This window comes from Melanerpes formicivorus, unplaced genomic scaffold (genome assembly GCF_026170545.1).
Source record: "Melanerpes formicivorus ecotype bairdi unplaced genomic scaffold, bMelFor1.0.p_v2 SCAF_6, whole genome shotgun sequence".
Lineage (NCBI taxonomy): Eukaryota > Metazoa > Chordata > Aves > Piciformes > Picidae > Melanerpes > Melanerpes formicivorus.
This window is the reverse complement of record NW_027142358.1, coordinates 10,473,391-10,486,756: the sequence shown is the minus strand read 5'-3', so window position 1 is coordinate 10,486,756 and position 13,366 is coordinate 10,473,391. Positions and strand designations below refer to the sequence as shown.

The following is a 13,366-nucleotide window of genomic DNA, read 5'->3' as shown; positions in this document are numbered from 1 at the left end:
CTACTCACTATTTCATTCTAAGGCAAGGTGATTGTGAAATGAGTTCAATTTCTGTATGACACGCACGTAGAGGGTTTCATGGTTAAACTGACCATACAGAGTAACCAATGTTTCTGTTATGTTCTTCCAAAGAAAACTGAAGAAAAATAGGAAGTGTGGTCCTCAAGCTGCAAAAACTGGCAGGAAGATTCCAAAGCAAGCAAATTGCTTTGAACTTCAGAGTTCATAGGATCGTAGTATCAGTTAGGGTTGGAAGAAACCACAAGGATCATCTAGTTCCAACCCCCCTGCCATGGGCAGGGACACCCCACACTAGATCAGGCTGGCCAGAGCCTCATCCAGCCTGGTCTTAGAACACCTCCATTATTATTGAAGTTATTCTCAGCTTGTAAGTTCAATTTTTATCAGATATTTTACAGTGTAAGAGAGTAAACCAAAAAGGTCTGCTCAAAACAGTCATCTTACATCTTCCTAATATATGTAATAAGAACTGAATTATTTGACACCTAAAAATTATCCCCAAAACATTAAATGCTGAAAAGACTTAATTCTTTGGCCACCAGTACCTCAAGAACAACAAAATGGGGCCCCACTCAAATGTGTCAGGCACTGAAAATTTGGGAGTGTCTTTACTCTGAATAAATGTTAATAAAACTCCAAGGTGTCAGATCATTACATTAACAAACCCTCCTCACCACTCTGCAGAACAGACTGCATGACTCACTGGTAGAAGTCACAAGCACTCAGCACATGGCTTTCTGTAATTATATCCTTCACAGAAGGCTAACTTGTGTTGGCATATTTTAGTCAAATACAAAATACTCACTTCTAAACAAAAGTATTCAAGATCCCAGAAGGAGGCATTTGTAACAGGAGAAGCAAATGAGGAATCAGGAAGGTGTATAAAGACAACATCACATCTTTAAAACAGAGGGTGTAATATATTGTTTCCCCTAGAAAAATTATGCAGAAATAACTATATTAAAATGGCTTTGAAACAAACAAAAACCATCACTGACCTCTCTTGTCCATAAGAATTCTATTATTCACTATCTTCACACTCTCTTAATACATACACCTTAAAGTAAAGGTGCATGACCACAGGGAGAAACAGGCACAGGTATATAAACTGAGAACACTAAATAGTTTATAAGGCTCATCAGCAATCACCTAACAGCATACAGACACTGACTACACTTATCCAAAATGTTTGCTTCCTGTGGGAGATGTTTCCAAGCATAAGCATACAGGATTCCACAGTTGGCTTTAAATCCACCGGTGTTTACTTTTTACAGTTAAAACTGTTACATAGCATGCCAGCTGAATTTTTATCCTAATCAGTGAAGATAATTAAGATTTTAAATTATAAACAAATTAACAGCCAGTTCCAGATGTAATACAGCTTCAGTACAATTTTTTTTTAAGAGATAGCATTTAAAAGTGGAGATTTTGATTGGAATTTTTCTTACCCTGTATTTGTGTTAGACAGGACGTGTATAAACAATGACAAGAATCTCAAGCCTAGGCACTTTCATTGAACAGTAGAAAGCTAACAGTGAAAAGCACTCATATCATTAAAACAATAAAAGGTAAAAAAAGTATTTGAGAAAAGGAAAAAAAAAACATTATCCCAATCCAACTAGACAAGATGTGACCTAAACTTTAGGTACAGATTTCAGAGCAGATGCTAAAGAAGTCAAAGTGCAGATTTGCAAGACTGTATTAGTGGTCTACATCTCTGCACTGGCACCTCCAGCACAGGATACTCACATCATGCAGTGCAAATACTATTACTGTTTCCCTAATTAAATTGGAGGTGCATCTAGATCTGGTATCACAGAATTATTTGGGCTGGAAAAGACCACAGCAGGTCTCTAGTCCTCAAGTCTCAAGGCAGAAGCAACACTGTGAATTCAGACCAGACTGTCAGAGCTTTCTCCAGATGGGTCTTAAAAAGCCCATAGATAGAGATTCACAGCTGCCATGAGCAACATGTTCCAATGCTTGACTACATTGCCATCCATCCCCACACACTGAAATCTTCTCTATTCAAATTTACGGTTGTTGTTTCTCATGATGCTGCCAGGAACCTCTGAAAATGAACCAGACTGTCTTCTGAACAACCTCAGTAGGTATTAGAAAGCTCTCCAGGCCATCTCTCCTTCACACTAAGCAGGCCCAGCTCCTAGCTGTTCCTAGTGTGTCATGTGCTCCAGTCTCTTGACCACCTTGTGTAACCCTAATAATAGTTTCACTTAGAAAACATCAGCCAGGAGCAGTTTTCTCTGAACAACCACTTCAGATTGGGTCATCTCAATCTTTGGCACTGAGGATGGATTTGCTACTTGTAAATCACAAGTGCCAGTGAAAAAGAACAAGTCATTCACTCTTTTGATAAAGACACGTACTACATTCCTCACCCTTTATTTTTAGAATAAACCTTATTTAGAATAAACCAAACCAGGTTGGAAGAGACCTTCAAGATCATCGCATCCAACCCATCAACCAATCCAACCCACCCAAACAACTAACCCATGGCACCAAGTACCCCATCAAGTCTCCTCCTGAATACCTCCAATGACGGCGACTCCACCACCTCCTTGGGCAGCCCATTCCAATGGGCAATCACTCTTTCTGTATAGAATTTCTTCCTAACATCCAACCTGAACCTCCCCTGGCACAGCCTGAGATTGTGTCCTCTTGTTCTGGTACTGGCTGCCTGGGAGAAGAGACCATCATCAGCCTGTCTACAACCTCCCTTCAGGTAGTTGTAGAGAGTGATAAGGTCACCCCTGAGTCTCCTCTTCTCCAGGCTGAACAACCCCAGCTCCCTCAGTCTTTCCTCATAGGGCTTGTGTTCCAAACCCCTCACCAACTTTGTTGCTCTTCTCTGGACTCGTTCCAGCAAGTCAACATCCTTCCTAAACTGAGGGACCCAGAACTGGACACAGTACTTGAGGTGTGGCCTAACCAGTGCAGTGTACAGGGGCAGAATGACCTCCCTGCTCCTGCTGGCCACACTGTTCCTGATGCAGGCCATTATGCCATTGGCCCTCTTGGCTGCCTGGACACACTGCAGGCTCATGTTCAGCCTACCATCGACCAGTACCCCCACGTCCCTCTCTGCCTGGCTCCTCTCCAGCCACTCTGACCCCAGCCTGTAGCTCTGCATGGGGTTGTTGTGGCCAATGTGCAGAACCCGGCACTTGGATGTGTTAAATCTCATGCCCTTGGATTCTGCCCATCTGTCCAGCCTGTCGAGGTCCCTCTGCAGAGCCTCTCTACCCTCCAGCAGATCAACTCCTGCCCCCAGCTTGGTGTCGTCAGCAAACTTACTGATGATGGACTCAATGCCCTCATCCAGATCATCAATAAAGATGTTGAAGAGCATGGGGCCCAGCACTGATCCCTGGGGCACACCACTAGTGACTGGCCGCCAGCTGGATGTGGCACCATTCACCACCACTCTCCGGGCTTGGCCATCCAGCCAGTTCCTAACCCAGCTCAGAGTGCTGCTGTCCAAGCCATGGGCTGACAGCTTGGCCAGCAGTTTGCTATGGGGGACGGTGTCAAAGGCCTTGCTGAGATCCAGGTAGACTACATCAACAGGCCTCCCCACATCCACCAGGCGGGTCACCTGATCATAGAAGAAGATCAGGTTGGTCAGGCAGGACCTGCCCTTCCTAAATCCATGCTGGCTGGGCCTGATCCCTTGGCCATCCTCTAAGTGCTGTGTGACTGCACTCAGGATGACCTGTTCCATGATCTTGCCTGGCACTGAGGTCAGGCTGACAGGCCTATAATTGCCTGGCTCATCCAACCGGCCCTTCTTGTGGATGGGCACAACGCTGGCCAGCTTCCAGTCCTCTGGGACCTCTGGGACCCAACCAGTTTGTCCTGAGAGGAGAAAAATTAGATGCATGAGAAAGCTCTTAGCACCTTCACACAATGAATCTCCTATCCACCCTGTAGTATGGTAAGACAACAGGCAGGTTAAGATGTCAGCAGCACCAAGCATACCAGTGCTGAACAGCTGGCATATTCATTACCATTTTAAGTATTACTTAAAAATATGTTCCCAAATGAATTCCTGAACTTTTTAATTGGTTCTTTGTGTAAATTATGCATGTAAGATACAGATTAATTTTTACATTTTTTATGAGCATTGTGTGGCAGATACCAATAAACAATAGGGCTGTGTATAGCTTTCTTAGATTAAGCAGATACAACATTTGAAAATATTACCTGAATGCCTTGATAATATGTGGAATTCCAAGATTTTTAGTACCAAAAATACTGAATTGTTTCTCCAGAATTTTCCCACACTTAAATAGGTAGAATAATTGCCTACTGTCTGGAGGCAGAAGTTAACAGTTAAGCAGCAATTAAAACTCATATGCATGTTCCTAAGCATATAAAAGCAGATGTCAAAGATGGAAATATAATGCACATGAGATGAGAATCAAAAGGTTAAGGTAGTTTATAAATAACGTGCTGACGCTTGTATTACAGATGGGTAAAAGACATTCTATAGGTCTGCAGTAAGTCTTCACTAATCATCTTTACTGATAAGACACAGGAAGAACTGAATCTACGCAGAACCTTTGGCATAAAGAGAACTGAAATAGGAAGAGACACACCTGGGATGAAAGTCAAACTATTAGAAAGTCATTTCTGTTTCAAACTTTCATCCTTCAAACCCACTCTAAGATATACGTAATTTTGCCTTTTTCCTTCCTTTATCACCATCAACTTCCAATTAGTTGAGGTAAAGACAGGAAAGAAAACTTTTGTTTCCTTTCTGGTAGAGCTTAATCCACCCAGCACAGCCCAGTCTTTATTCTTACACTCTCTTCTCTCCAAGCATGTAAAACCCAGTCTAGAGGAACAACTAAAAGTCCTCTTTCCAAAAAAAAAGAATTTAATGGCACTGTGTAAAAAGAAAACAATTCCTTCAGGTAAGGCAACGCAGACAGGCATGCTTAAGCAAGGCAAGTAAAACAGACTGAAGAACCACAGGCAGAGCAAACCATTTAAGAAAGTAAAAATACTACACAAATGTTGGTTTATGTTATTACCCTGCATATCTTATCCAGTTGAACATGACTCCTACAAAGATGTACTCATATGTTAACTTCAGTGTGATTATTCACAGTGCACATCATCCAGCACAAGTTTAAGGAGTTCAGAATGAAAGTCTACAATGCGCTAGTTACATCGTCTAGGTTTACATTGTCTAGGTTGTAGCATTAAAGTACTACATGGAAACCTCTCTTTGGTTACTAAAGTAGCAACAGTTAATTGTGAAAACAAACCTGCATCAGTGTGCACACTTCCAAAGAGAAAGATTCATACCAACAAATACCACACATGCTAACTGGAATGAAAGAAGCAACTGAAAAATGTTTACAATGCCATTGCACACACTTTTCTTTTTTTAAAGAAAAAAATTACCACAATTAGATAACAGTTCAGAAAACTGAAACAAAACTCCCATGAATTTACTAGTTTGCCACTTTTAAACCTCAGCTGCTAGCATTTTTCCCGACAAATCAGTGTGCTGGCAAAAAAGAAAATTAAGTTGCAACAGTATACCTCTTTTGATAGCCTAAGTAGTTTCATAGGCCAACTACAATTTTGCATTTTAACTTTAAATTACTTTTAAATATAACTACAATTTCAGCTCAGTCGTCTCCTCTAAATAAGGAATGGCAAGGGTAGAAGACAAAGCAAATCAAGTTATGTTGCTCTGGTTTCTCCCAAGGAGGACTGCATGTTGTTCACAACTGAACCATCCATTCAGAAAAAAAAAGCATGCTAGTTAAAAAGTTAAACCATGCCAAAATTACACTATGCTGATTTTTCAGCAGGCACCTGCACATAAGTCTTCAAGTGACAATCACATTTTGCCTAACATTTCTGAATACTGAAAAAATGCAGTAGGTAAAAGGGACCATGTTCTGGCCACCAGCCACAAGAGCCATCAAACTGAAGTCAAGAGAATAAAGTTCAGGAATATGAGTACATTTTAACATTACAGCTCACATTAATTATAGGCAATGATATAGCTTGGAAAAAGCGGGTGTGTAGCTAACCATGTGGGTTTTCTTAAGATGGCAGGCTGGCTGCATTATCTTCACAAATGAATCAGAGATCACCCATTAGAAAGTAACTTAAAAAAAAACCAAAAACCAACCTGACCACACAGAATATTTATTGGGTTTTTTTAAAAATCACTCATATTTGGATTGTATAGGGTTTCTATCAACATGGGCTTGTCACTGACTTGCCACTTCATTATAGCAAGTATAGTTTAACAACTCTTTTGCAAATCTTGTCACTTCAGAAAGCGACTGCTCAGGCAACACAGCAAAAAGACGACAGAGTGAAATAAATACTTAGTAGTTTTGTTTCCTCATATGTACTCTAACATCAAGTCTGGCAAGACCCAGACAAGTGTTCTGGAAGAACGCTAAGCAGTACAGGACCACAGTCAACTGATGTCCTGGCAATAACATGCAAGCTATGAAGAAAAGTATAAAATAGCAAACTGACAAGATGTAGCTATAGATGTAACTTAAAAACAAACTGAATTTCATGTTAGTTCCACTCAAAACCACAGCTATAAAAAAACCCCCAAAACAGTCAAATTGTACTCGACAAGCAGCTGAAACAGGAAAACTAAAAAAAAAAAAAAAAAAAAAAAAAAATCTAAGTATTTAAAGGATCAAACAGAGCACCAAAATCTGCCAGAGGGATCAACACCCTGAAAATTACCCAGAATCTAAATGTTTGAAAAAATTCATCAAGAAGCCAGAATTCCTGTTGTGACAGGTGCTACATAGGGCAGCTAGAATAAGCTATTAAATGTGTTCAACTGGAAGAAGTGTTGTCAAACAGTCCTGAAAGAAAATCTATAGGCCTTAACTGAATAGGAAAGATGAGGGGAAAAAACAAACAAAACAAGCCAAACCAAAAGATTTAAGGAGTTCCATGCCTTTTCAAAATTATATTTGAAAACACAGGAATAACTGACTCAGTTCATGATCATGGCATACTAGACCTTTAAAGGTTCAATAACCTAATACCATACAGAATATTCCAGGGTACTTCCTTTTAAAAATGCTTTAAAAAATAAAAATACATACAGTGCATCAAGCAACCTCTGCCTGTTAAAATTTAACAAGTGTATTAAAACTAACTTTCAAGTAAGGTTTGCCCAGTGCACTCAATAGCTGTAAGTTCCAAGACAGTTTTAGGTCATCTAACAATTTCATGTACATAAATAATGAAAAAAGATTTTACACTGATTAACAGCCTATTAAAAAAAAACCCCTGCTAAATAATTTCACTTTTAAATAGAAATACCTACCATTCTGTAATTTATGGACTAAACCAACATCAATAAAGGGACTAAAAATAATTAAACCTCACCATTTCAACAGACCACTAACCACTACCTTCAAGTACACCCTTTAGTCCAGGAATATGGTCCTTTACCACAGACAGCAAAGATCTCTGCATGCAGAACATTTTAAGACTATTATCTAGGGTTGTTATTTAAACATGAGCTAGGAGAAAATAAAATTACTTTACAAGAGCGATGGAAATCAGAATTTTGAGGCTAGAAAAGATCATGATAATCATCTGGATTAGTTTCCTAAATGATACAGCTGAGAGAAGTCCCGAATGTACTGCCACTTCACAGTCATGTTTACCTCTCATGCTTCTTTATGCTGCAGCCAATCCTTTAGGCAAGTATAAAAATCCTTAGCGAGAAACTTCAAGTAACAAGCTCCTTACACGTTAACAGTTATTTACCCTCTTTGTTAAAAACACATGGTTTGCTTCCAGACTGAAATTATATATGGAAATTAAAGGACAAACCACGAAATACATAGAATAAGGCCAAATCCCAAATGGCAATGCTGAGATGCTACCAAAATATTCCTTACACTGGAGAATTCCAAACCGCTTTATTAAGAAAAATAAACCTGTAGGTCATGCAGATGTACAATCTAAGAGTCAAGAGAAGCAGCCAACTGTTTTCTCTCACAAATAAAGAGCTTGCTGTAAGAGCTCCAACCCTTGTATACAAAGCAGTGCACACATTCAAATCTGCAGCACCTCCACACTAGCAACAGAAAAGTACATCACTACTCTCAGTGTGACCATGTAGGTATAGGAAACTAAAGAAAACCCTTTTTTTTTTGTCCTTAACTATTAGAATAAAATGGAAGTCTTATTCACTGAAAAGCTCTTTTCTGCACCTTTACTAAGGGGATCTAAATTTGATTTAAGAGTATGTCCTTTGTGTTGTTACAATGCATATAACAGCATGGGAACTTGACTAACTTCAGCTCCTTCCTATGAGGGGAAAACTTTGAATGTTATCTTCCTAGACTTTTACTAAAGCCTTTGACACAGATTCCCACAGCATCCTCGTGGAAAAACAGGCTTCTTATGGCCTGGATGGATGGATGTTTCACTGGGTTCACATTAAACAGTTTCAAGGCCCACCTTGGCAGCATGCTGGGCCATCTAATTTAAACTATATTCTTCCCCTGAAAGGTTGGACTAGATGATCCTTGAGGTCCCTTCCAACCTGATATTCTATGAATCTATGAAAAAAAAACCTGTCTGGCTGGGCCCAAAGAGTGGAGTTGAGTGGATGAATGGGAGTTAAATCAAATTGGCTGCAGGTCACAAGTAGTGTACCCCAAGGCTCAGTATGATCTCTTTAACATCTTTACTAACAATCTGGAGGAGGCAATTGAGTATACCTTCAGCAAATTTGCAAACAACACCAAGTTGTATGGGAATGTTATCTGCTTAAGGGTAGGAAGGCTTTACAGAGGGATCCAGACCTCATGGTTACCATGTAACAGAAATAGACACAGGGCATCCACTCAGAACATCATAGTTTTCTAGAACTCAGAAAAATATTCCTGAAAATGTGATGTTTGGGGCTTTTTTTTGGTTTCAAAGGAGGTGATTCTGCAGCAATTTTCCTGAGCTTTTCCTTTTCTTCCCCGCACTCCTACACAATAGCTCTATCATCCTCCTCTCAGTTCTGTCTTCCTTACCTCTTCCCTTTTATTCCCTACATTCACAGGAAATCTATCAAACCCAATTATTTTCCTCATAGCATTTCTAAAAATCTACCTTCTTCCTGTCACTTCTTTGAAATGCATTTTTGGTTCCTGGCTGCTAGCCTCCTTGTACAGACATTGTTCTCAATTATAATCTGAATCATCCCATTGTCATCTCCCACTTCTTCAGTTTTTCTACAACACTAACAACTTTCCCTCCCTCCTCAACTCACTTTTATGCTCTTTCTACATCAAGCTGAAAGCTCTCATCTTCACCTCTCGAGCTACACAAGTTCTGCCTCAGCCTCATGTAATTTTTATCTCTACCACTTGCCTGTGACAGCCTATACTTCACTAACTCATTTTTCTCCAAGGGTGATCTAGAAAGGATAAAAACACCAGGGTGCTTTGAGTTTGGGGCTTTTTTGTTGTTGTTGTTGCTTTCTTCTTTTTCTTTATGATTAAAGCTTGACAGATTAACCAACAGAAGCTTGACTCCTTTGTGGGTCCCCACCTTTGGCAATAACAGGCTATGAATGTGTTTTTGTTGTTTATGGGGTGGGTCTCAAGGGTTTCCTGGATGACTCAAAATTATACCTAATGAATCTTAAGCACTCAGTGGAATTGGATGAAAGTGCTATATATTCAAATGAAAGCACAAAGAGAAAATAAGTATAATAAAAACAACTTAAGAGTCAGTGCCTTATCTATGTTGAGTCAAAGCACGTTTTAGTTTTTACTTTTTAGCACACCAAAAAACAGTTGTAGGCTTTCAAAGATCATAAAACCACTAACAAACTACACAAAACCAGTTAAGCATTAGGCCTCTTTTATGGCCCTATTTTATACGAAAATTAATGTTTTCAATAACTACTGTATGTCCCATATCCACAGAAACCGGACCTCCACCACCTTTCAGCCCAGACACACCTCCTGACCAAACGCTGCATAAAGATCCTGCGCGCACCCGATACTACACTGGGGGCTGCGGTACCTTGCGCCGATTTAACACCGAGTTTGCACGACTTCGCCTGGGCCACCAAAGCTTCCCAAAGCCAATAAGTGAAATCGGGTCCGCACCATCGGCCCAGGGCCTGCCCCTCCGCCACCGCGCATCGGTCACCCTTCACCAGCAGCTGCGGGGACCCCGCACTGAAACGACCCACCCCAATTCCCCTCGCGGCTCACCAGCGAGAAAACACGCTACAGGGAGCGGGGACTCACACGCCCACCCTTGGGGATCTTCCCTGCTGTGACCCAGCGCCGGGCTCTCGCCGTACCTGTCCATGGTTTGCGGCACGGCCAAGCCCGTCTGCTCGGCCATGGCTCCCTGGAGGAGAAGTGGGCCTAGCCGACGACCCGGAGCCTGACAAAGAAGGCCCCGGGGCAACGAAGGCGCGCGTCACGCGTGCGACGGTGACAGAAGCGAGAAGAAAGGCAGCGAAGAGGTCCTCCTGCAAGGCAGCTAAGGCGGCCCCTCCTTCAACAGGCGGGGACGAAGCGGAGAACCGGTCGCTGAGATGGAACGGAGCCGCACACACAAGCTGCGCAGCCTAAGCCGCCGCGCTGCCGGGGTGAGACGCGACGACGGCGACACCACTGTGAGGTCACTGCCGAGCGCAGCCGCAAACGCACATAACCAGCACACACTGGCTGAAGTGCGCCACGAAACGGGCATGACCCCGCAGCATGCTGGGAACTGTAGTCCTGACGCCGCTGGGAGTTTAAAGGTCTCGCCGGGCACGCCCCGCCCCCTCCCCGCGGCACTGCTCCCTACTCCTTCCTATGTCTTTCCTCGCTGCTATCCTGTAGTCGCTGCCCAGCACCGCGCGCGGGGCAGGTAGGGCAGCGCGGTGGCAATGGTGTAGCTCTGTTGGCGTACGGGGATAAGTGGGGAAAGGGTCAGCGCTCGGCCCGGTCCCGCACTCTCCGTAGAGGCTACTACTCCTTCCGCTGCCGCCCAGGATTCCCTGAGGACTGGAAGGGTTCAGGGAATGAAAAGGGCATTCGTGCAACTGCCGTCCTCCTCCTCCCTCAGCGACCGTTGACCTTCACGGCGGGTGAGGGGAGCGGGGCGGCCCCGTTCTTGCCGCCGGCTGTCCTTCTTCACCGGCGAGGGGAGGGAGAGTCTGGTCGTCTCCTGTGTCCCTTCTCTCCTCACTCAAGGGCGTGGGGATCTCCACAGGGAAGGAGCACCCTCTTGCGCACCCCTCGCCATTCCCTTGCCTAACGAGCAGGTGCAGACAGCTCCTTGGCCCGCTGGCTTCCCTGGGACCTGCCCTCAGGGTGGAGAGGCCTGAGGAAAGAGGGCACCTTGCCTGCTGCCTGCCCTGGCTAGGTTGCCGAGGAGGGCGGTGGCTGGCACGGCTGAAAGGAAGTTAATCCATTTGTGTGGGCTTGTTGGCAATGACAAGGAAAAGCTCCCGGCGCCCTTGTAAGTGGCCATTTGTGCTCACTAAAGGTTCGGTGGCCACTAGCTTCTGTGGGCAAGTGGAGTGCGGTGTGGAATGGCTGGCGGTAATGACGCTCAGTTTGTAGGCATGCTTCCTAATAAGAAAATAGGCTTCTAGAGTGCTTTTAAAATTTATGCGTTTTGAAGTCGATACAGAGCATTTCAGTCTCTGAAAATGGGAATTTAGAAGCTGAAATGATTTTATAGAACAGGAGAAGGATAGCATCCGGGGCGGGGTCATCTCCCCCGTGTGCGTACGTCCCCCACTCAGTCCAGGTGTATGTGTATTTGCATGCGTGTGAACATTCTGCATCATGCCATGTTCCCCAAGTGAAGGAAGAGATCTTACTTTTCAGATGCAGTTGTGACGTTGATTCTTGTGGATGTTTGTTAGTGAAGATCAACTTTGAAATTTCCTATTTTGGTTTTATGTATTCAATAAATTGCATTTTTAATAAATGCCTCTTTAAAAAAGTTTCATTACATGTAGCTAATCCCTGATACTTTGTGGAAATTGCAATTTTGTTGTACTGCAGTAGCTGTAGTACAAGGTAGTAATTTCCAGGGACAACCCCACAATTGTACAGCTGCATCTACCTACATCTGTTCTTGATTGAGACAAGTGGAACTTGTGTGCTGAATATATGTGACTATATAGATCAAGTAGAACAGGAAAGAGATTTTAGTGAACATACTGGATTCTTGACTGTGCTGCCTTAGGGAAAAATCAGTGTATTTTTTGTAGTGGCTTTGTTGAGATAAAAGTATTGTAAAAATATGTGTAAAATACCCAGACTTGGGCTTCAGAGGTATTACATAGAAAGGGAAGGGTGTTGTTTATTTTCTAATTGCTATGAATATCATACACAGGAATGCTAAAGTAGTTATGGTCATGTAAAATGTTCTTTACAATCAGTATGCATAGAATCGAGTAGGAAGAATGCAGCGTGCTGACATCCTGTCACAGCAAATATATTTTGTACTTATTGGACGGTAAATTTCAGTTTTGTTTGCACTGCTGAGAAGTCCTGGATGTACAGTTGGCTGAGTAAACCATATGGACATGGCTTCCTGGAGGAGAGCCTGATACTGACTGTCCCAATTACAGCTGTTTATGAAACATAAGAACAGTATTAGATATCAGAGTTTCTGATTTCTTGTCTTGGTCAAGACAAGACGGGCATTGTCTATTGGCCAGAGCACAGATCAGCTAGACTATCCATCTGCTTTGGGTTTATGTATTTATTCTCAAATATTACAAATGGAAAGAGGGAGGATAGCTTTATTCCTAGCCCTGAAGAAAAGGACTTGGGGATGCTGGTGGATGAGAAGCTGAACATGAGCCACCAATGTGCACTTGCACCCAGAAAGCCAATCAGATCCTGGGCTGCATCAAGAGAAGCATAACCAGCAGGTTGAGGGAGGTGATTGTCCCCCTCTGCTCTGGTGAGACCCCACCCAGAGTACTGTGTCTAGTTCTGGAGCCCTATTACAAGAAGGATCTGGGCGTGCTGGAATGTGTCCGGAGAAGGGCCATGGGGATAATCAGAGGGCTGGAGCACCCCTCCTATGAGGACAGACTGAGAGAGTTGGAGCTTTTCAGTCTGGAGAAGAGAAAGCTCCAAAGAGACCTTATCATGGCCTTCCAGTATCTTAAAAGGGCGTACAAGAAAGCTGGTGAGGGACTTTTTAGTGTGTCAGGTAGCAATAGGACTAGGGAGAATGGAGCAAAAATAGAAATGGGTAGATTCAGGTCGGATGTTAGGAAGAAATTCTTCAACATGAGGGTGGTGAGACACTGGAACAGGTTGCCCAGGGAGGA

General features: G+C 42.9%; 2 protein-coding genes across 8 annotated transcripts in view; one reads left to right on the top strand and one right to left on the bottom strand.

Moving 5' to 3' along the window:
- MARCHF5 (membrane associated ring-CH-type finger 5) overlaps positions 1-10,684 on the bottom strand; it is a 29,910-nt gene extending 19,226 nt beyond the window's left edge. Inside the window, exon 1 of one of the 2 annotated variants that reach the window (XM_068139649.1) lies at positions 10,373-10,684. In XM_068139649.1, coding sequence (XP_067995750.1) covers positions 10,373-10,416 — 44 coding nt within the window. In that variant the 5' untranslated portion in view covers positions 10,417-10,684. The remainder of the gene's footprint in view (positions 1-10,372) is intronic. The other variant, XM_068139648.1, reaches the window with a different exon arrangement.
- A 230-nt stretch (positions 10,685-10,914) lies between these two features.
- The window catches only part of CPEB3 (cytoplasmic polyadenylation element binding protein 3), an 87,922-nt gene continuing 85,470 nt past the window's right edge, over positions 10,915-13,366 (top strand). For 5 of the 6 annotated variants that reach the window (XM_068139646.1, XM_068139644.1, XM_068139645.1 and 2 more), the window contains exon 1: positions 11,363-11,526. In XM_068139646.1, the coding sequence (XP_067995747.1) occupies positions 11,499-11,526 (28 nt within the window). In that variant the 5' untranslated portion in view covers positions 11,363-11,498. Of the gene's footprint in view, positions 10,933-11,362; positions 11,527-13,366 lie in introns of those variants that run through there. The other variant, XM_068139643.1, reaches the window with a different exon arrangement.